At 48.6% G+C, this 22,538-nt stretch overlaps 1 protein-coding gene across 5 annotated transcripts in view; it reads left to right on the forward strand.

Annotated features, from left to right (window-relative positions):
- LCLAT1 (lysocardiolipin acyltransferase 1) overlaps positions 1-15,750 on the forward strand; it is a 229,027-nt gene extending 213,277 nt beyond the window's left edge. For all 5 annotated transcript variants that reach the window (XM_075535331.1, XM_075535329.1, XM_075535333.1 and 2 more), the window contains one exon: positions 11,754-15,750. In XM_075535331.1, coding sequence (XP_075391446.1) covers positions 11,754-12,256 — 503 coding nt within the window. In that variant the 3' untranslated portion in view covers positions 12,257-15,750. The remainder of the gene's footprint in view (positions 1-11,753) is intronic.
- The last annotated feature ends 6,788 nt before the right edge of the window (positions 15,751-22,538 follow it).

Raw genomic sequence — 22,538 nt, forward strand, 5'->3', positions numbered from 1 at the left:
CGGGAAAATCCCTTTGATCGCAGTGAGGCCGTGACTAGCCCAGTTAGCAGGGAGCATTGCAAAGTAAATTATGGCAAAGATGGTTAAGTCAAAATGTAATATCATTTGATCTCCCTTTTGACCCATTTAAAAGCTTGTTTCAGTTTTTTTTAAAGAAAGGGAAGGGAGAAACACATGTGGATAAACCCCCTGGTTAACCCCTTCTGACCATGGACCAGGGATGGGAACAGCCTGGCTGTCCTGCAGAACGCACTGGAACGTGGATCGTTGCAGATGAGTTAGGTTAAAATATAGTAACCTATCGTGCGATCTCCTTTATGATCCATTTAAATGTGTTTGTTTCTAATATTTACTGTTTTCAGTTGAGGTTTTTATCTGTTATACTTTGCTGATGCTGTGAGGTTTTTTCCCTTATTTTTAACATGTTTTTTCTGTCTATGAAATCCAGGATAGGTAAATCTATAGAGACGAGACGGTAACTGGATTAAGGGTTCCTTGGATATTAACATGTATATATCCAATAAACTTGTTTTATTTAACCAGATATTTTTAATGATATGCTTTAAAATGATACACTTTCTAAAAATTGCATTTCCAAGCATTAGTAAAATGTACAGAAAAGCAGTATTATATGTTGTATTAGCATATATTGACCTTTTTGAGGTTCACATAGCAAAACCCTACTAGGTATATATGTATTTTTGAGCCAACAATATGAATTAATGTTTTTATTCAAGAAAATAATTAATGTTAGCTCCAATGATGATTATTTAAATGTTTATATACAAATAAATCTGAAAATAAACGATTTTTCAATTTCTATGTCTAATAAAATAGATCTTTAAAGTGATCTTATAAAATGTTTTAGAAAATTGAAAACAAGTGATTAAAAAATGTACAATAGTATCCCATTGTATTCTGTTGTAATAAAATCCTATTGCAAAAAGGACATGGAAGCTACACCTGACCTCCTCAGACTTAAGGGAAAGGAGAAACAAATTCCGCTTTGCTGCATGTGATGTCTATGAGCAGAGGTTAGGTGTGCCTCCACCCTCTTTCTTCCTCCACCCATTCTGGCACCAGCCATCCCTCCTGCAGCACACACTATTCTCAGCTGGGTGTGATGGTTCATCGCAGTGGCCCACACACAGTTCACTGTCATGGAGCTTATTAGGGATGGTAACAAGTTACAAATCAGGTTCTGAAATGTTGAAGACACAGTTCTTCCAACCAGAAGTGCCTTTCTCTTCATGCCCACAGGTACTCTTCCCTGTTCCTCAGCTGTTCAGCTACAAGACCTCTTGACCTCTGCCCTGCTCAAGCAATGTTACAAAACTCAGTACTACTCTGAATGCCTAAATGGCACCCCCACTCCCCACCCCAATCATCCATCTGAAGGCATTGGTTCTAGCTCTGGGGTCAACAAACTTCAATTCCCCAGTGAAATGCTTGGAGGCAAGTGTCCTGCCTGAAGGCATCCACCATCATGCATTCATTCAGTGGTCCAGAAGCCCACTGCTCTGGCCCCCTCTGATTCTGATTCCTTATTTGCTGCTGCTCTGGTGCCGCCGCTCCTACGCCTGCTTGAGGAGGTTTCATGCCCAGGCATCTCAAGATCCAAGGGATATGCTTCACTCCTGCCCCTGTTTTCTTGATCGCAGTGAGGGCCTTACGTCGTCCTGCTTCTGAGATGACTTCTTTCATACCCCACTGTGACCCCTACCCATGTTAGAGTTCCCAGTGTTTACAACCATAGCGAACCCTGTTAACACTCACACCTAGGTCATATGATCCTATTAGCGTCTTCCCTCACCTCCTCTCACCAACACCCATCAGGAAAAGAAATTTGCTTGGTGAGTGTTACAAAGACTCCGGCTATAAGAGCCATATTAAATAAAGAATACAATTTAGTGATATTTATTCATCATGCCATGCAGCCATCACCACACCAGTACCCATTTCCAAAGATGTACAACTCCCCAAACATCCCTAGGCATATAGTACTCCTTTAGCAGTAGCTCATTTCCTTCTTCCCCCAGTCCCTGATTCAAAACACACTGCCATCCAGTCAATTCTGATTCACAGTGACCAGATAGGACAAAGTGGAGTTGTCCCTCTGGTTCCTGAGGCTGTAAATCTTTACCAGACAGCACGCTTTATCTTCCTGCCACAGAGCAGCTGGTGGTCAGCAATCCAACTCAACCCACCAGAGCCCCTTGCCAGGCCTGAGAAGCACCAGTAAGCTTTTCTCTCTGTATTTGCCTACTCTGGATATGACATACAATATTTGTGCTTTTGCATCTTTTGTTTTTTAAGATTGTATTATATTCTCAAGGTTCATCTATGTTGTAGCATTTGTCAGCATGTCATTTTTCCTTATGATTGAGTAACATTCCACTGGGCGTCCATCCGACATTCTGTTCATCCATCTGTGGGCGGGCATATGGGTTGCTGTTAGTGCTACAGGGAGCACAGGGGTATAAGTGTGTCTTTGAGCTCCTGCTCTCAGTCCTTTTGGTTATACTTGACCAAAGGGAGGAAAATGAGTGCAACATGTGGTAATCTAGGAGTCTTGGTGGCACTGTGACTTAAGCTTTGCCCAGCTAACCACATTTTCCAATCCCACTAACTGCACAGATAGAGCCCTCATTTCTCTGCATCCTTACTAATAGTTGTCTTTTCCCCCTCTGATTATAGTTGTATTGGTGAATTGAAGTGGTCTCTCATTGTGATTTGATTTGCATTTCCCTAAGGACTTTGAGTGTCTTTTCATGTGCTTCTTGGCCATCTCCATCTTTGAGAAACTATCTATTCCAGTTGTGCACTTGAACGACAGCACCACCAGAACTTCTGGAAGTCAGGGTCCCACACACTGTCATTGAGTCAATGCCGACTCATAGCACCCCTCTAGGACAGAGTAGAACTGCCTCCTGTGGGTTTCTGAGACTGTAATTCTTTATGGAAATAGAAAGTTTTATCTTCTCTCGAGTGTATAGGATAGAATAGGAATATGAAAATATATGTCCATGAAATTAACTGTAAAGGCTGAAGCCCAAGTTGGATAAGCAAGATTGTTCAAAGGTACCATACTTAACTTCACCTTTCCAGCGGGAAGTTGACTATTAAGTCCAGGGTGGTTCTTCATTAAGGAGAGTTTAGGTACTAACTTTGACTCATAAAGAGGAAGGGGACAATTATGCTAGAGCATAACTCATAAGCCCGCCCTTCTGAATGCCACCAGAAGATTGACTACCCAAACTTAGCTTAAAATGTCTAAGCATGGAAGGAACCCTGGTGTGTTAGACCGACTTGACTAGCGAAACAAATCCAGGGACATTCATAGATGTATAGGCAAGAGCTTTATATAGAAGAGTAATTGTTACTGAGAAACTCCCCAGTCCAGATTAAGTCTATAAGTCCAATATTAGCCCAATGTAAGATACTAGTCCATAAACTATTCCTCTTCAGACTCACGCAGCACATGCAGTGCAGGAAGATCACATGCCAATGAGTGAAATGTCTTTGTGAATCCAATGCCTGTGGAAGCATCTCAGCCCTGACACTGGTCTCCTTATGTCTCCTCCAGCTCTCTTATTTCTCCTCAACTGGAAGGTGAAGCAGAGAGTGTGTGGAAGTTCCCAGAATCCTCTTCATGAGGTGGTTGAGTCCACAAGGAGGCATTATCAGGCTGTGGCCTAATTGCCAGGGAAAACTTCACCTGTGCACACTTAATACCTTCCAGTTGACACGCGGTCATGTAACTGCCACGCTTGGTGGAGCAGATTACAAGTTGGTTGCTAATTGCAAGGTCAGCAGCTCAAAATCACCAGCCACTCCTTAGGAGAAAGATGGGGTTTCCCCCTCCCTTAAAGTGCTATAGTCTTGGAATCCCACTGGGAAAGTTCTACCTTGCCTTATAGCAGTGGTTCTCAACCTGTGGGTAGTGACCCCATTGGGGGGTTGAATGACCCTTTCATAGGGGTTGCCCAAATAATAACAGTAGCAAAATTACAGTTATGAAGTAGCAACGGAAAAAAAAGTTATGATTTGGGGGTCACCACAACATGTGGAACTGTATCAAAGGGTCACAGCATTAGCAAGGTTGAGAACCACTGCCCTGTAGGGATGCCATGAGTCAGAATTGACTCAATGGCAATGAGTGGGTAGGGATAGAGAAGAACACAAAGCAAGGAGAAATCTAGAGAACAAAGGATGGCTAAGGGCAGTGACTTGAACTTAAAACTCATTTCAAGCACTAGGGTGACTGTCTCCCCTGCTATTGTTACCTGCCGTTGAGTCAGTTCTGACTCATTGCTACCCTGCTGCCCTGCGAATCACAGAAGGAACCACCCCCGGTCCAGAAACATCCTCACAGTGCTGCTTGTCCTGGGGCCCGTGGTTCAAGCCACTTTGTCAGTCCATCTCCTTGAGGGTCTGCTTCTCTTTCACTGTCCCTCTATTTTACCAATCATGATACCTTTCTCTGGTCTCCTGACAATGTGGCCAAAGTGAGAGGGCCATCACCACACTGGCCTGTCAGCATATGGCTGTACTTCTAAGAGAGACTTGTTCTTTCGGCAGTCCGCGGTACTTAATGGTGCCGCCATTGTTTTGACATCTCTCAGCTCCAAACTTAACTCCAGGAGATTCATGAATCTAAAGGAAGAGTACTTAAAAAAATGAAAGAATGTCATCTTACCTAGAGGAATGAAATAATGCAGGAGCACAATCCAGGAGCTTCTGCAAGAACCTTAAAGTCCCAATCCAACTGATCCAGCTGTCTCCTTATTTAACTGTAGAGCTATACAGTCATGGCCACTTTAATTTTAGAACATTTTCTTCTTTCTTGTACTCATTTTTATTAGCTCCCCATTTTCCCCAACCTCCTCTGCCATCCCCCAAAGAAACCATTAATCCAGTTAATGTCTCTATAGATTAACCTATCCTGGATTTCATATTAAAAAGCCGACAAACAAGCAAACAACAAAAACTAACAACAGTAACAAAGTAAAACAGAGAAGAACCTCAGTGGAACAGACAGCAGGAAGCCTGCCCCGTAGTTCACATTGACACAGAGACTGCTCGTGATTCCACGTATGCCCAAGGCATAGGCTTACATGAAGCAGAGCTGCAACGCACACGAAGAGTTGCCTAACTCCCTCTTTTGTTCCTTGAGACTCACTCCAAAGGCAAAATGAGTAAGATTTCTAGTAGGAAACAGAAGTATGTTCTCTAACAAAGAAAACAGTACTGTGTGGGCCTGAGTCCCAGGTGGCTGTCAGTGATTCATAAACGCCCTTCTATTTAGAAACTGAGAAGAGTCTCACCCAGTCTAGATCCACATCAGCCCATTCAAAATTGTTCTCCCAATGTACTGGCTAGTGTCAATTTGTCAGGCTTCTCATCAGCTGCATATTATCCGTGCCAGCGTCCCTCTGCAAATATTGCTTAGTTACCAAATGCAACGTTGCTCCGCGTGGTAATGTGTTGGTTTTTTAGTTTGACTAACAAAATACGGAATCAGCAACCTCAGCTTTTTGTTTGGGTACAGATTTTTCTGAGATGACACATGCCCCTTTATTTTAAGACTTCTAGATTTGGACCTGGCTCAGAGAATATAGAAGTTAGTGCAGTCGTCTGTAAAACATATCTTTTAAACAGAGAAATGAAATCTAAAGCAAATGAGATTGTTATTCTGAGTGTGATTGTAGAGCATGAGGGGAAGGAGCATGCTCTCATTGTTACTGAACTCCATTAAAGATCACTTTTGAGCTTTGTTTTCTTTTTTAAAGGCTCATTTTCTATTCTGCCACTGAACTCTGTATGGGGGTCTGATACATGGGCAAAGTGGGACTCCTTTGATCCTCTCTGCTCTTGGAGACCACAACGCCTCACGAAGTTCTGCACGGGGCAGCAAGGAAGGAGGTGGCCCGCATGCTCGCCTTCCCGGGGGCGCGCACTGTGCCCCCTGGGGGCTTCTCTCACACTCCAGATTCCACTGTGGTAAAGTCCAGTCTTTTCCTCGAAACTTCCCGGTTACTTAAATATGAATAAAGCCTTCCACATTCCCTCATTCTCGGTCGGAGGCCCCCCTGCAGATTTGCAATATTAACTTGCAGCTTTAGCCTCCTCCATCTCTCTCAGAGCAGCTGGTGGTGTGAACTGTGCTGGCAATCCAGTGCTTGCCTGGTACCTTCTCCCACGGTGAGAACTCCAGCAGGGCCCCAGGGCTCCCTGGTCGTATCAGACAAGTACTCTTGTAAATGTTAGTTCTTCTAAGGGAAGAAGAAACTACTTTGGCTCCACATGGTTCTATTTTGAGTGCCAACTTTGTGAAATATTGAAGTATGAAAATTTGCAGTTGACGGTAGCTGAAACAGAACACATCTGTACTCGAAGCCCCAGCGAGATGTGACAAGGAGACAACACTGACATTTGTGACATAGGGCAGCTAACAAGCAGCGGGCCCAGTGATTGAGAAGGCAGTAACGAGCCCCTTTTAACGTGGTTCTGACCATTTCAATCAGTTCACAAGCTTCTTGTTTGCTAGAGCAGATTTAGAGGCAATATAAATCTTTGGCAATTAATTGTAAGAACTTCTCTCAATATTATTTCTTAGACTATATGATTACAGCCCTGGGGGCAGGGTGGCTAGTGGTAGAATTCTCACCTAAGGTGGGTGACTTAGGGTCCAGGTCCAGTCAGGGCAGCTCCTACGCAGTCACTACCCACCCTGAGCGGAGGCAGCATGCACGCTGCTGTGAGGCTGAGCTTGCACACTGAGCCAGACCCGCAGGGAGAGCTGGCAACGTGCTTCTGAAACCTTGGGTCCACAGCTCACTGTCTGCTGTGCAAGGCAGTCCTGGGGATGGTGCAGGACCCAGCAGCCTGCTGTTCAAGTGAGCTATGAGCTCAAGATAGGGCTGACCCCTGCCAGCCCCCAAGCCCCTGTTTTCTTTCCTCAGTCTAGCATAATAATATCACTCTCTCCTTGTTTGTCATCCATGTTATATCATTCCACAGTACTAGATTCCAAAGGCCCACTTTCATAATAATCTTTGGGACTATTGCTTATTTATAGGGTAAACCCCTTTAGCCCTCCCCAAGATTATGTAGTTCTTTCACAAAACCAAGAATTTGTGGAACACAGACTGGAAAATTACCAGGGAGTTCGTCTCATTGACTGGATGTGTCAGTTGTGATGGATGGTAGCATCTAAGAACTTACTCTGTGCCCAGGGCTTTATGTTCACTGGCTCTTTGGACCAAAGCCGCATGACAACATGGCACAGAGGGCTTTATTACTGCCCGTATATTAGATAAGAAGATAGTAGACCATTAAAACAACAACAACTTAGCAAACATTCCTGGGACCTCTTTACGGTTTGCAGGGCACTGTGCTAGGAGCTAAGGTTCTGAAGAGGCAGCCCCTTAGAAGTGTGCCTCGTTCCCCTTGGAGCCGCGCGGGTGGTGTGTGTACTTGTAGGAGCTGTGCAGGGCCGCCGATGAGCACACAGAAGCACCTCGGAGCCTGCATGTGCTTGAAGTAGTCACAGAGCACAAGGCCCCTAGCCACTTGGGACCTAGATTCTTGCAGAAGGTTCTTCGTAGCACAGTTGAGATTTTACCTGGACTGTGAAATATATTACTGTTAAGGGACTGAACTAGAATACACATGGAAAGAGCTGTATATTTCAGGCAGAGGGAATGTTCTTGAGCCTTTGGATGGATAATAGCTTGAACATTTTGTCTTGAGCCGAAGGTTAAAATCAAGAAGTCTCTAACTCGAGTCTTCAGGGTAGCAGGCAAACAGTCCTGTGGACAGGCGTGGAGAAAAGGCATCCAAATACAGCGTTAAAAAATAAATAAGCAAAGGAACAAACAAATGCAGCTTTCCCCACTGCTGCCAACAAGGACTTATAAGAAAGGAAGCCAGAGACTGGGCGGAGCCTGATATGATCATTAACATCATTTGATAATAGTAATGACCAGAGCCATGATGAGAGCAGCAGCTGCCGTTTATTGAGCACATACTATGTCTCAGAGCCTGTTTCGAACGCTTTTGCACTTATTTACTCTTTAGGACAACCCTGTAAAGTCATTTGTAGATATAAGAACCAAATTCGCCACAGAGAGAATAAGTCACTCATTTAGTTAAGAGGCTGGTGGTCCAGAATTTGGACTCAGGCAGTCTGACTCCAGTGTTCTGCTTTAAAGTGTTACATTTGGGGAATTCCATTCGTGGTACCATTATAGTTGTGAAACTCTTACATACTTATATATTGGATGTTATACCCCCACAGACATGCACATATGTACATGTATGTGTATTCTCTCTCCAAGTGGAGGAAAGCAGAGGGCAATTTAGTTTTCTTATTGACACGAGTAAGAAACTTTCATATGTGATGGCAATTTATAGCGCTACCTGATGGCACAAACAGTTAAGTGCTTGCCTGCTAACCAGAAGGCTGGTGGGTCAGGCCCACCTATAGGCACTAGGAAGACACAGTTCTTGCTGACACACTAAGGAGTTCCCCTGAGCTAGCATCAACTCAGTGACAACTGGCATGGGGTTTTATTGTTTGTTTTGGGGTATTTAATTTATAAGCAGGAAGAACCACTTAACGGTGAATGGCTGGAACATGAGAGTCAAATTGAAGATGAGGTGTAGGATGCCTGAGTAGAAAGACAGCTGACAATACGTGCAAAAAAGAGATTTGTCAAGGTTGTTTTAAAAAAAAGTGATTTTGATGAAGACCATAACTGTGATTGAGAAGAGGCGAGTTTGGGCAGAAGATGGAAGCAAGAATTTTGATGGCAGTTGTCCTGGAAGGAAGTGAAATGTGGACTCCACTTTGAATCACGCCCAGCGGGCCATTGACATGGCAGGTGGCAGAGGGTAGCGAGGAAGAGCCATTGTGAGCGGAAGTCGAGGAAGCAGAGCTGGAGTGGAGGGACAGCTGGAGCTTGGAGGCTGACTGTGGTTGGTGGGTGTAAGGTCTGGGGGTCGAGGTGGCAATAAAGTGTGAAACTAGCTTGTAGAGTCCAGGAGATTTTGCTCTGGTATTGATCAAGATAGTAATGACTAATGACAGGGAAAAGGCTGCTTGATTTGTAATGCAAGTGAGTTAGCAGGGAAGAGAGGACTCTTGCTAGTTGTGAACAGTGAAACTGGAGGGCCCCCTTCCCCATCCCGGTGCAACTTCTGGTTCCAGCACATCAGCCTTTGCTCAGAGAGTGACCGACTGACCGCATTACCCTGGGCACCTGTTAGAAAGCTTTTTCCCCAGTGGCTCTGCCACTGTACCCACATCTCTCCTGGGAGCCTCACCGGTAGGTCCCAGCTGGCCCTCACCAGGTGTCCCAGAACAACTCCTCAGCTTCCTCCCAAAAGCCCTGCCTTCGGCTGCCCTGTGCAGCAGGCCTTCTAGTTTTGAGTTGAAGCCATGGTGATGAAGGTACTCTATATAACTTAGTTGTTATTAAATGCTGATTCCTTTACTAAGCCGGTTATGGAACAAAGTGAACCATCATTACTGAAAACTGAATTGTAGGGCGGTGGGGACTGACAATGAGCCTTCACAGAAGATGTGAGGAGTCATTGGAAGAGAAGAATACAGCCGTGTAGCTTCACGGGAAGCGGGGAAGCATTGGAGCTTGTCTTTATTATGATCACCAGTGGAGGAAAAAGTAGCCGAAGGGAAATGCCCAGATCTGACATGTACAGTTTAACGATTTTGATGAAGATAGACACTATGCAATCCAAGCTCTAATCAATGCGTCACTCAGAAGGTAGCCTCATTCTGCCTTCTGATCAATCCCATCTCCCTCGGAAAACGACCCTTCTGATTTTTATCCACAGGTAGTGCTGTGACAAATTGAAATCTCATGCTCCCTGCCATTGAGTCGATTTTGACTCAGAAACCTTTGTGGGTTTTACGAGACTGTAACTCTTTATGGGAGTAGAAAGCCTCCTCTTTCTTCTGCAGAGTGGCTGGTGGTTTTCAACTGCTGACCTTGTGATTAACAGCCCTTCGAAGTCCACATCAAAAGTCTCTTGTTAAAGACAACACAATGTGGAAGAAAACAACATTCACAGACGAGGCATCAACAAGCTGTGTTCACCATGGGCAACATACTTAACTTCTCTGGGTCTTCATAGGCCAGGTTTGATGAAGTAATGCCCACAGCCCCTTCCAGATCGAACACTCCTCTTACGGGGGAAGCTCCCCTCTCACTCCCCTGAGCCTCAGGCATGAGTGCATTTGCTGCCCCCAACCTAGTGGGCCATATCACGCCAGTTTCACCAGCCATCTCTTCCTTGGGCACCCATCTCCCCCTCACTTCTAGCTGCAGCATTGCAGTAACAAGCCCTCCTTGTTCCTGTGGGGACAGTAGTCGCCCAGGGAGAGGTTTCTTGCTTCCGTTTGGATTGCTGGCCAGCATACCCAAAGTGAAGCCACCTCGATCCCCATCCTCACCCCGTCAGGTCAGTGGAGGCGCTCAAGTTCAGTAATAACGGAAGGTCAGAGGAGCTTGCCGTGTAGGACGGAAGCCCCGACAGTCTGCTTCCTATCGATTACAAGGCTCCAACTGGACAGGAGGTTGCCAGAGCCAGGGATTGATGCCATGGCCCCTCACCACAGCCGCTTTGCCCTGTCTCTGGTCCTCTTCAGGCCATCCTTTGTCACTTCCCACAGTGCTGGGGCTTAGATGCTTCCGGTTCAGGTCCTGCCCATGGCGGCCCCATGTGCTGCCAGAGCTGCCCTTTCACCAGCACTTGATCCGGGCTGTCTTCAGAGGCATCTCCGGATGAATTCAACCCCCCGTCTGTCAGCTAATTGTTGTGGATGGGAGTCCCCATTTGCACCGCCAAAGCAGCCCACTGTGGAAGAAACCTGACTCACATGAAACACTCTACTCTGTAGGTTTAAAAACTCCCTAATGCTTCTCCACCTGCAAGGTGAGTCTCTAGCTGCAAAATAGAGAGCTAGTATTCTGAATACTCTGAACTAGGACAGCATGAAGCCCTTCACCATCCCCCCCTCCAGGCTCATTTGAGGGGCCTGTCCCCACAGTGCCTGGACAGCCATGGGCCCCTCCTCCTGGCCCCTCCCCCCCCACCTGCCTTAGTCGGGGCACATCTCCCAGTTATGTTGTGAGCACTTCCCAATCCAGCACCTATTTATGACTTGGATGGAAGAAACAGTCACAAGGCATCCCTCCTGAGGCTGCTAAGGATGGTGGTGTACCAGGTCCGGGTTCCACACAGACTTCAGGTGTAGACATCTTAACAATTGGTATGCGTTTCTGACCATTCATCCAAGCTGCCTCTGAGTGTGTGCTCCTTCTTGTTGCCTTGTCCGTGTGGAAGGGAAGGAGGCTGCCGGTTTATGTGGAGGGGAGGCAGACTGGCCGCAGCATTGAAATGGTCATCCCTGTTGGTGTGGGTGAGCTAGTCGAGTGCTTTCTCCCTGGGGGAAACACTGGCCGGGTATGCTTAGCCACAGAGTTAGAATGGCAGGTCACTGTTCCAAGCAAAGAGAATTTCTTTCAAAGGCCTTCGTGACTCTCAGGAAGCAGACTAAAAGGGGGAAAGGCTGGTTCATTTTGACCCAAGTGCCCAGGCAGGCCGTGTTCATGGGCTTGTTTACCCACTGGCATTCCCTCTACCCTGGTGGCTGTGCCTGGACCCCGGCCTGCAGGCTGTGAGTCAACAGCATCATCTCTGTGCTTTCTCTCCCTCACACTCAGGTCAGAACCTGGATGCTGTGCACGACATCACCGTGGCGTACCCCCACAGCATTCCCCAGACGGAAAGGCACCTGCTCAACGGCAGCTTTCCCCAGGAGATCCACTTCCATGTCCACCGCTACCCCATCGATGCCCTCCCCCACTCCAAGGAGGAGCTGCAGCTCTGGTGCCACAAGCGCTGGGAGGAGAAGGAGGAGCGGCTGCGTGCCTTCTATCAGGGGGACAAGAACTTCAACTTCACTGGACAGAGTGCAGTCCCCCCCTGCAAGTCTGAGCTCAGGGTCCTGGTGACCAAACTGCTGTCCATCCTCTACTGGACCCTGTTCAGCCCTGCCATGTGCCTGCTCATCTACCTGTACAGTCCTGTCCGGTGGTATTTTATCCTCACCATTGTCATCTTCGTGCTGCAAGAGAGAATATTTGGTGGGCTGGAGATCATTGAACTTGCATGTTACCGTTTTCTGCATAAGCAGGCACATTTGGAATCAAAGAGGAATAAGTGAGGCTAGAAGGTTCACAGCCTAAAAAAGCCTAAGGGATGTTTTAGAAATGTTCTAAACCTTTGTAAATGGAAATGTGTTTAGTTTAGTTTTGTTTTTTGCATGATGGTGTCAAATATTTCTTACTACCTTTGTCATTTGTTAAAGATATTTTGCGGGGGGGGGGGATCTTGCTACACAGTGATTTTTATTTTTTAAGTCTCTGAATGTAATTCTGATTCTGCTTAGCAGGGAGCTGATAGCTGTGAACACACTGGGGCTCGAGGAGAAAACAATCATCCAACGTACACACACGTGTCACTTAGAGGCCCAACCTGACCGGCTAGCAAGCTCCCTAGTCGGAAAGGCAGATCTGACCCCTGTGAGCATGGGCCCAGGTCACCTCCCCAAGGGGAGAGCCCTCCCTTCCAGCACCCACCTCACCAGGGTCCTGAACACCCTCACTCGGCACTGCCCTCACTCCTTTCTGTGCCAGTCAAACCCGTCCCATGCCACCCAGCAGCCAGAACTCGGGAATCCCTGACCTTAAGCAGATCAACCATTTGGATAGGAGGTCCGTTGTGGCTCAGGAACCCTTGACCTCGAGCCGTGTGCTGGCCGAGGCAGCGGACGGCCGCCTGTGTCTTTCCCACGAGGGAAGCACGGCCAGGCATGTCTCAGGCGCAGCCATGGCCCGCCGCTGGGAACCCTCAACTGGAGAGCTGCAAGATCGGAATAAACAGGATTGATTCTTCATCTAGCCCCCACGGAGCCTGCTTACCTCTGCGTTCCCTGGGCAGGTGTCGGCCTCTCCGCGTTCAAACTGGTGGATGCAAAGTCACATCCTTTTTCAGAGGAAAGCTTTAGAGAATCTTCTATCTTGATAGTCAGAAGCTGTCTTTTGAAGTTGTGCGCCTTTTTGAAATATTTCTTTAAAACCTCTCCAAAAGGAAGGTTCTGATGTTGTCTGCGTGTGCACGGGCATTTCACGTGTGCCATGAAAACGGCAGCAAACCTGCTTGCAGATGGCAGGGATGGTTTCTCTTCAGCTACTCAGCTCCGTAGCCTTGACACTTTGTACTCTTCAAACCAAACTGATAGGACAGACAGAAAGGAATCCTTTTGTGTGTGTGTGTGTGTGTGTGTGTTAATCCCAGGTGTGTGTGTGTTAATCCCAGGTGTGTGTGTGTGTGTGTGTGTGTGTGTGTGTGTTTTAATCCCAGGCTCCCTCTTTCATTATTAACATTGACCTAAATGTTCCCATTATTTTGAGTCGACGGACAATCTTGAGAACCAAGAGCCCCAACCTGTCCGAGGCACAGAGCGTGACCTAGTGGTTGCCACTCTCCCTGAGCGGGCACTGCTGTGTACCTCAGTCACGGGCCTGCTTGGTCCGAGCAGCAGGAATGTGCGCCATGAGTCGTTCGCTGTTAGCAGACATGTCAGCCTCCCCCCTGCAGTGGACCAGCCTCCAAAGCCAGCTACTCCCAGCTGTGAGCTCCTTGGCATGAATGCCTTCGCTTTCAGTGTCCCTCTTACTAGCCTGGTAGCCCTCCCAACACCTGAACCAAGTACTGTCAGTGAGACGAACTCACAGGAGCCGATTCTTCGGGAGAGTATGGCTTGTTCCATCGTTGTTATGGCAAGGGTATCTCACCCACCTTTATTTAATGCCCCTCACATACGGTTTTGGGGCTCCTGGGTGTTACTAATTAGTTATTCGGCACATCTGCTCCAAACCCAGCTGTTTACCGGTGTGGTTTTTAAAGCTGTTCTTCCATCTTTTCCTTATTTTTGGCCCCCATGTTTGTTTTGGGGTTTTCTTTTTTCCTCCCTTAATAAAAGAGGTTTCTAATTCAGATTTCTCCACGACTTCCTTCGGCTCTATGTGGAAAGACAGGAAGAGGAGAGAGGCTACAGTGCCTTTTACCCCAGAGGTGTGGAGAATGCAGCCAGCCCGCCCCAGCTGTTCACTAGTCTCTCCACGCCCCTGGCTCACCCAGCCCCTCATTCCAGATGTGGCATGCACCAATTGAGTGGGGGCCTGCACTCCCTGACACCTGGCGAGGGGGTTTCTTTGTTACTGTGGCTAATTCAAAACACAGGCACTCTGAGTAATCTACGTGGTATGCCTAGAACTGGGCATCAGTGACCATCGTACTGGCTTTAAGCATTAGAAACGATAACCTCACAAAGATAAGTTCCACTGGGGAGGCAGGGGGTGGTCATTTGGCCTTTTGCTTCCAAGTCTCCTTTGAAATTAAACCTGTTTGCATCTCTCGCCCCGTCTTTCCAGGAAACCCCTCTCCTTCTGGGTAAATAATGTTCAAAAGAAATAGGCGGTCGATGATTTAGGCCTGAGAGTTAGCTGTTTGAAATCAATGCCTGAATGTCACATCTGGCTGCCCTCAGGAATTAGCTGTACCTGCCCTGCCCATCCCTCTGGATCTCAAACCCCTCCCTTCTCACCCAGCTATTGCTGGGCCCTCTGCTCCCTGCTCAGCTTTTCTTTCTGTCTTTTGCAGGCAAACTCAGTGGATTTTGACATTTGTATCGCACCATTGGTCCATTTGTTAAGTCTTTCATTACCATCCTGTGAATTTTCCAGTAAAAGTAAGTGCTGTTCATATAGGACATGGACCGTGACACTTAAACTATGAACGGACTAGAAAGGGTCGTGCTGGGCCAACGCGTTCTTTAGCTGGACATCTCTCTCTGATGACACAAACCCAACTCATTTCAAACTTCATTAGCACAATGCACTAATGGACCAACCACAACATCAACCTTAGACGTGTTTTGTGTGCTATTGAAATGCAGATGGAAAGAGAAAGAGCAGTTTCCATCCGAGTCACTGAGACAGTCATTTCAAGGGCACCATTTGGAGAGCTTGTAACGGAAACCCCAGCTGAGACCCAGTTCTGCAGAAAGGGAGATCATTCCTTCGACTTGAAGCCCTGACCCCACCACGCCACCGTGTGTCCCTTTCGAATGCAGACTAAGGAGTGAGGTTGCAGACGCCAAACTGTTTACAATTCTGTGTGTAAAACACGTGCTTCCAGTGCCTTAGATACGGACCGTTTCTTCTCTGGTCCCAAGAACTCTGCCATGTGTCTCTTAGGGAGAAGGCTCTGTGCCTCACTGAGAGGAGAATGGTTTGACTCTGGTCCCTGTCCCCGGCAGACACCGCTTGGTGTCTGGAGGTGCACGCAGGCTGAAGGTGGTGGCCTGGTACCTGGGACTTCCGTTTAGGCAGAGAAGTGGCATTGCCCGACGTTGAGCTTCAGATGAGATACGGCTCTCCCGTCGTTTTGTACCACCTGTGGTTTTTTATTTCCTAAGAAGATCTTGGTTGGGGTACGTCATTTTTTTTTTTAACAAAAGAGAATTATGTGTAAACATAACTACGTTTTAAAAAAGAACTCACAGGATGGCCTTAGTTTTCAGCGCCCCACGGGCTGTGTGTGCGTCGTGCTGTCTGTAACGTACCCCCCAGAATAAAATGGAGCACATTCAGTGGGGTCCTCGCATGTGTGTCGTTTCTGTTTCCGCGGCAACTGCGTTTCCCACAGGACAGCCTGATGATAGGTGGAATTCAGCCGCGGAGTGTTTCGAGCTGAGCTGCTCGTGGCAAGGTCGGCCGTACAAAATTGCCACTTTGCCACTTGCTCTGCGGGAGAGACGGGCCTTTCCACTCCTGTCAAGAGCAGTCTTGGAAGCCCACAGAGGCAGTTACACCCTGTCCTGTAGGGCCGCGAGGATTCAGTGTCGATTAAATGGCTGAGTTTGGGCTTTTTGGTTTGGTGCTGGTAGGACTCACGTTCACAAATGGGGCAGGCCCTGGGGGCGGAAGGGCAATGATCCTAACTGAAAAGGGACACATAGTGCCTCTGTTACAAACATTCCAGGATCGCAGTTGGAGTCCAGGCCCCACGAATATCAGCCCACCTGGGTTTTCCATTTCTGAGCCCCGTGATTGGTCTGATCACCCCACAGGTGAAAGGCTCTTAGGGGGGATCAACAGCACTGCCAGCTGCCAGAGGCAATGGAGGCAAATGGGCCCCTGTGTGCACAAACCCACCCCACTCCTCATCCCCCAGAGGCATTTTCCCAGGAGGCAGCTCCTGCTCTTGTGTCATGGTCCTCATCACAGTGCCTAGGCCGTGATTGTGGCTGCCCTGTTGCTCCCTCACCCTTCCACCCTGGCCCTCTGCTCAACAGTGTCCTGAGGATGAGTCCAGGCAGGGATGGCAGACACTGTTCTGTTGTGACTGCCCAGTTCTCTGAGACAGATCACCAACCTGAGCTCCCCTGCAGACTGGCCTCCATGGGTGGGGCTTCCAGGGCTGCAAGTCCTGGTGGCACAGTTGCTGACATCACGGCATGACAGTTGCTGACATCACGGCATGACGTGAGCCACACAGCATAACGAACTGACAAGCAGGTGGTGGCCGCCCGGGACTGGGAAACGTAACAACGAAAAGAAAGCCCTGGGTTAAAACTTGACCCGTATGAAACAGACTTGACCAGCATCCACCCACTGCACTGGAGGCCCGCCGTGCCCACGCTGACCTGCCCATGCAGACTCTGGGCAGGGAAGACGTGTCTGAGATGCACGCATGGTGGAAGAAGCACAGGACCAACAGCAGACTGGGTGCTAGTCCCATGGACAGCCCGTCAGCTAGTGGGGCTCCTAGACTGTGTACTCTAAAGGGAGAGAGGCGAGCGTAGACTTCCAGCCACCCACAGACCTTGCCTCTTACTCATTCCACTGGTGAATATATTTAAAAGCTGAAAGCAACTCCTTGTGGGAGGTAGATGTCTGATGAAGGTACTTCACGTGGCAAACCGTGCATTTTAACTCTTGCTGTCCTGCTGTGTTGGTTGGTTTGTTTCCCGGGATCCACCTGGTGGCATGATGCCTACAGTCCTGGGACCAAGAAGGAGATGCAGCTTCCCCAGCGTCTCAATACATTGCTGGGGCTTAGGCTTCCTGCCTGGACTGCCCTAGCCCTGTAGGACCATCCCTAAGTCATTTGTCACTCCCCTGTAGTCAGGGCTGGGGCCTGTCCTCCTGGACTACAGCAAGGATGGGAGGAAGAGGAGAATAGGATGACATGACACCCCCAGGCCTCCCGGCTGAGTCTAGGGAATGATGAACATGATTTCCTGAGAGACTGCCTCCTCCCTTGGGGGAAAGGGGCTCACGGGGGAATATCAGGAAGTCTGAAAGACAAGCGCAGGGCTGTAGGGTGGATGGAGTAAGGTTTTCCAACTACATTCCTGGAGGACTTCAAAGAATGAGCAGATGTGTCGTGATGGGGAAAATTTCTCTGAGCAATTGTCCAGGCCTTTTGTCCCCTCACCACTGAGGTTTTCAAGTTTCTTGAAATTTCTTCTCAATAACTCTTCCACCCCACCCCCCTGTCCCATGTCCTTTGAGAAGATCAAGCAGGTTCATTTCGTTAGCATCCCTCCAAAACAGAAGCCATGCCCTCTATCTTTGCCTTGAATTGAAGTGGCCCAGGAGATCCCCCAAGAAACCACTGTTTTGGTTGGCCCTTTCTCTCTGGATCGTGTTGGTAAAGCCAGGACCCATCCCTGCTTACGGTTCACTCCACAAAATTGGCTTCATTGGCTTCGAGCCTGCTTAAAAGACAGAAGAGAACACCCAGCGCTTTGAGTTCGCTGATCGCCCTGTGATGCCTGGGCCCTCCTCAAGGCCAAGGTGCTTGCTGAATGTGGAGATCCAATGTCTATAGCTACTGAGTGCAATTCTTCCTCTGGGGTCTGAACTTGGGCCCACCGTTTCTTCATTAGTTGAGGTTGACAGACTTCCTACTCTTGGTTCATCTTCGGGCTCCACTTTTGAGTTTCGTTAAAAATGTAAGCCTTCATCTTAGAATAACACACACACACACACACACACAACCAGTGCATGAAAAGTATATATTTTTTCTGAAGACAGATGTATGCCTGAAAGGGCCCGCCTGTGGCCATCCAGCAACACCAGAGAAGACCCATTAAAAGACGTTTTCTCCCCCGCATGTCTGAACTGGAATCCAAGTGCAAGCCTTCCTGAGTTACCTGGCAATCGCACTGCCGGGGCCTGGCCAGGTGTGTGCTCTCAGGTGATTCTTGGATGACCTTGCAGATGCCACTCACTCTCTAGACCACCAGCAGGGGGAGCCTGCGTTCTTCCCAGGGCCATTTGGATACTTAAAATATCATTCTTGGCCATGTTGGTCACACATGTAATGAGCTCACCCTTGTGATGGCTGGAATGGCTTCTCTTTGGCGAGGCGTGTGATGTGAGCTGGTATGGATGATTACATTGGCCTCATATAGCCCACCCCCAGCTCTAGACCAAAAGACTCCAAACTTATTTGGCTTCCCTCCCCCTTTTTCAGAATAAACAATGATATATTCCTCAGCAGCCCACCCTCCCCAGCTCCCCCTTCCCCAAGGAAAACCTGTGCACTATTCTGTCTGCCCCCCAGGATAGTGTAAGTTAATCTGGTTTTGCAACCTCACTGGCTGTTCCAGCACCAGGGGGCGCCATCACCCGCCTTAGGAAGCTCTGCTCCACAAACCCATTGCCTCATCTACAGGACGAGCATTTGGTTCTAGATCTTCAGGAAGTGGTTTATATAAACTCACTACTGTCAAGTCAATTCCAACTCATGGTGACCCTATGGGGCCGGGTAGAACTGCCCCTGTGAGTGTGGGAGACTGTGTAACTCCGCAGCAGTGGAAAACCTCATCTTTCTCCCAGGGCATGGCTGGGGGGTCCACACTGTGGACCTTGTTATTAGCAGGCCAGCCTTCATGAACTGCTTTCTGGATTGGGGGTCCCAGGCTGTGAAAAGAGCAAAGGTAATTAAGCTTAATTCTTGGCTCCCAAACCGTGCGAACACACAGCCACAAATGCGTACACTTCTTTTCTTTCCAAAACCTGGTTGATGAAACGCTTCCTGTATGCCAGGCACTGTGATGAGTCCTTGTGGAGTACAGTGGTGAGCAGGCCACTGAGAAGATATGGAGGCAGACGACGGCTCAGAGTCCGACCAGAGTCGGGATGGTTTTCAAGAGCCGTGACGGGGAAGAAGCTGGAAGGTGAGGGCAGAGGTGATCCTGAATGCGACCAGAATCCCTATCCTCCTGTCACCATCTACGGAGCCAAAGGTACAAGGCTTTCAGCTGAGCCCTCCCGATGCTGACACCCAAACTATGAATGGTGACTAAGTGGGCTCCCCCGGGAGGCAGGGTGGTCTGTGATGGAGATAATTAGGGCTTGGGCATGAGTGGAGCCCATGCCACTTTCCAGCCACTTGATTGCTCTCTGGGAAATGGGAGGTCAGGTGTAGCTCTGCTGATGGCTGTGAAGGTGACATGAAGCACCGTGGGTGATGTTGCTTCGGCTGTGCCCGGCACACGTATAACCTAGCCGCTTCCATGGTCTCCACCGCTGCCATGGTTGCGACTGTGCCCTCTTCCGAAGGGATGGAAGGAATACTGCCCAGTCTTCTTCCTCCAAGGTTCGCGTGTGCCTGGGCCACCAGGTGAGGTCAGGAGCCAAGGCTGAGCAGACAGGAGAGACCCTGCCTGCAGGCTGGCTAGAGAATTCAGGCTGAGAATCTGGGAAATGTGCTTGTCTGACAACCAGGCCTCCTAGGTGTGATGCCAAGCTGGCAGACATGAATTGATGAGAGAAGGCGTGATGCTCTGGGCTCAGGCAGAGGCCTGAGTCTGGCATCAGAGTTAGGTGTAGGCAGTGCTGGAGGCCCCAGCCTTGGACCCCTGTGTCCTCTGCCCAATGGTAGGCAGCAGCTGCTAGTGCAATTCTGAGAAACCATTATATAATGACATGGGGACCCCTCCTCACCGGTAATGGGAATTTTCCATTGCCTGGCCCGGCCCAACTCCGGTCTCAACTGTGCTGGGAAAAATCAGTGTGGCCAGCACTGGCCAGGGGCTTAAGCAGCAAACCCGAGTTCTCCGATTGATTCCTGGGCCATGGGGCAAGCAAGGTGACGGAGTGCTCAGAGGATGTGAGTACTCCGTGATAGACATGCAGCCGGGCCTGCAGCCCGATGACAGTACAGCCAGGGTGTGGAGGAAGCCTGAGCTCCTCAGAGGGCGAGTGCGGGAGGGTCCAGAGCCCGCAAGATTCATCCACCGGCCCCTTTCATTACAGGGACTTTATTTTCTGAGGACATGGCTGACTGGAGCGCGCAGGGCCTTGCAGACCAGCTCATCGTGAATCTGTGCTGAAGGTCCACTAAGGATGAAACCCAGTAAGTGACACCCCCCACCACCTCCCGCTCAGCCTCCATGGGTACAGCTGAGGAAGTGACAGTGGCGGAGGCTGTAGTAAGTGCCTCATTTTCCTGGTGGCGTGGTGGTCCCCCATCTGAAAGCAATATCCCCTCCCTGGAGAAAGACAGGGCTTTCTACTCCCTGAAAGAGTGACAGTCAAGTTCGACCGTGCCCTCTAAGGTTCGCTGTGAGTCGGCATCCCCTTGATGGCAGTGAGTTTGGTGCTGATGGAGTCTGTTGTTTCTTGGAAATTCGCAAGAGATTTGGAAATAGGAGCCTCCTTTTCCTTTGCACCGAGCCCCGTGAATCGTGTGCCCGGTCCTAGCCAGAGCATGGCCTATGGGGGGGGCCTGATTTAGAATCGTGGCACGCAGAATGCTTTTTAAAAGTGCAGGTACTCTCCCCCGACCCCTCACCCCCATGGTCAAGGCCACAGGCTTCCGTGTGGAGCCATACCACCTCAGGAACCTGAAGAACTCGACTTTCCAAGACTGGTTTACACAAGCTCGATGCCTGCAAGAACGCCAGGCTGAGCCCCAGGGCCAGCTGCGGCCTTCACTCTATATACGCTGCTCCTTCTGGCCCTGGAGAGACCAGACACTTGTTGGCAGGGACTGGCTTTGCTTATTTTTGCAAGTTGTACACAAAGCTGGTACTAAGCCCCCCACCCCCAGTTCAATGGAGCTAAAACCCAGCATGAGATATCCTTTTACTCCATTATCTCTGTGAGCATAGTGACTCTCCTGCCGTTTCTTTCCTGGGGCTGAAATACCTCATGATTCAGCAGCAGAAATCGCTCATCCTCCACTGAAAGACAGAGAAACCACACCGAGGAGTCAGTGTGGGAGCCTAACACGGAGGGAAACATGACTAGGCTATAGTCCCTCACTTCTGACGGAGGGAATCTAGCCCCACCACACCGAGGTGGGGCACTAAGAGGGAGCATCAGAACAGAAGGGAACAGATCAACAATGTCCCCAGGGAGTGCCAAAAACAGACTGGGGCCAGGGCGTGGCCCCCCATCAGACTCCTGAAGTTCAAACACAGACCTCGAACTATTTATAGGCTTTTCATGTTTGGGTCATTTTGTTGTTGTTGCTTTGTTTTGCTCTGTCTTGTTTTTTGTGCATATTATTATCTCTGCAGGTCTATCTGGATAAGATAGGCTGGATAAATTATCTGGAGGAGAAAACAATGGGACCCACGGTTCCAGAGGGTCATGGGGAGAGGGGGAGGCTGGGAAAGGAAGTGGGTGTTAACAAACGCAGGAATAAGGGAACAACAAGTGATCCAAAATCAATGGCGAGGAGGGTGTAGGAAGCCTGGTAGGGCTTGATTAAAGGCAATGAAACTGAGGAATTACTGAAACTCAAATGAAGGCTGAACATGATAGTGGACAAGACGAAAGTAAAAGGAAATAGAGGAAAGAACTAGGAGGCAAAGGACATTTATAGAAGTCTAAATACCGGCATGAACATATGTAAATATATATATGACAATGGGGAAATAGATCCATGTACAAATATTTATAGGTTTAATATTAAGGTAGCAGATGGACATTGGACCTATACTCAAGTATTCCCTCAATGCAAGAACACTTTGTTTTATTAAACTGGCATTCCCTGATGATCATCTTCCCAACATGATCGCTGAAGACAGAGCAGGTACATAAGCAAATGTGGTGAAGAAAGCTGATGGTGCCTGGCTGTCGAAAGATATAGTGTCTGGGGTCTTAAAGGATTGAAGATAAACAAGTGGCCATCTAGCTGAGAATCAACAAAGCCCACATGGAAGAAGCACACAGGTGTCTATAGGATCAGGTATCAGGCATCAAAGACTCAGAGAAAAAATATCTTATTGTAAATGAGGGGGAGTGCATCTGTGGACCCATCTGTGGGCAATTGGACATCCCCTTGCCAAAGGATCTTGGGGAGGAGAAGAGCCAGTCAGGGTGCAGGGTAGCAATGATGAAACATATAACTTTCCT

The sequence above is a fragment of the Tenrec ecaudatus genome, chromosome 17, assembly GCF_050624435.1.
Source record: "Tenrec ecaudatus isolate mTenEca1 chromosome 17, mTenEca1.hap1, whole genome shotgun sequence".
Classification (NCBI taxonomy): Eukaryota; Metazoa; Chordata; class Mammalia; order Afrosoricida; family Tenrecidae; genus Tenrec; species Tenrec ecaudatus.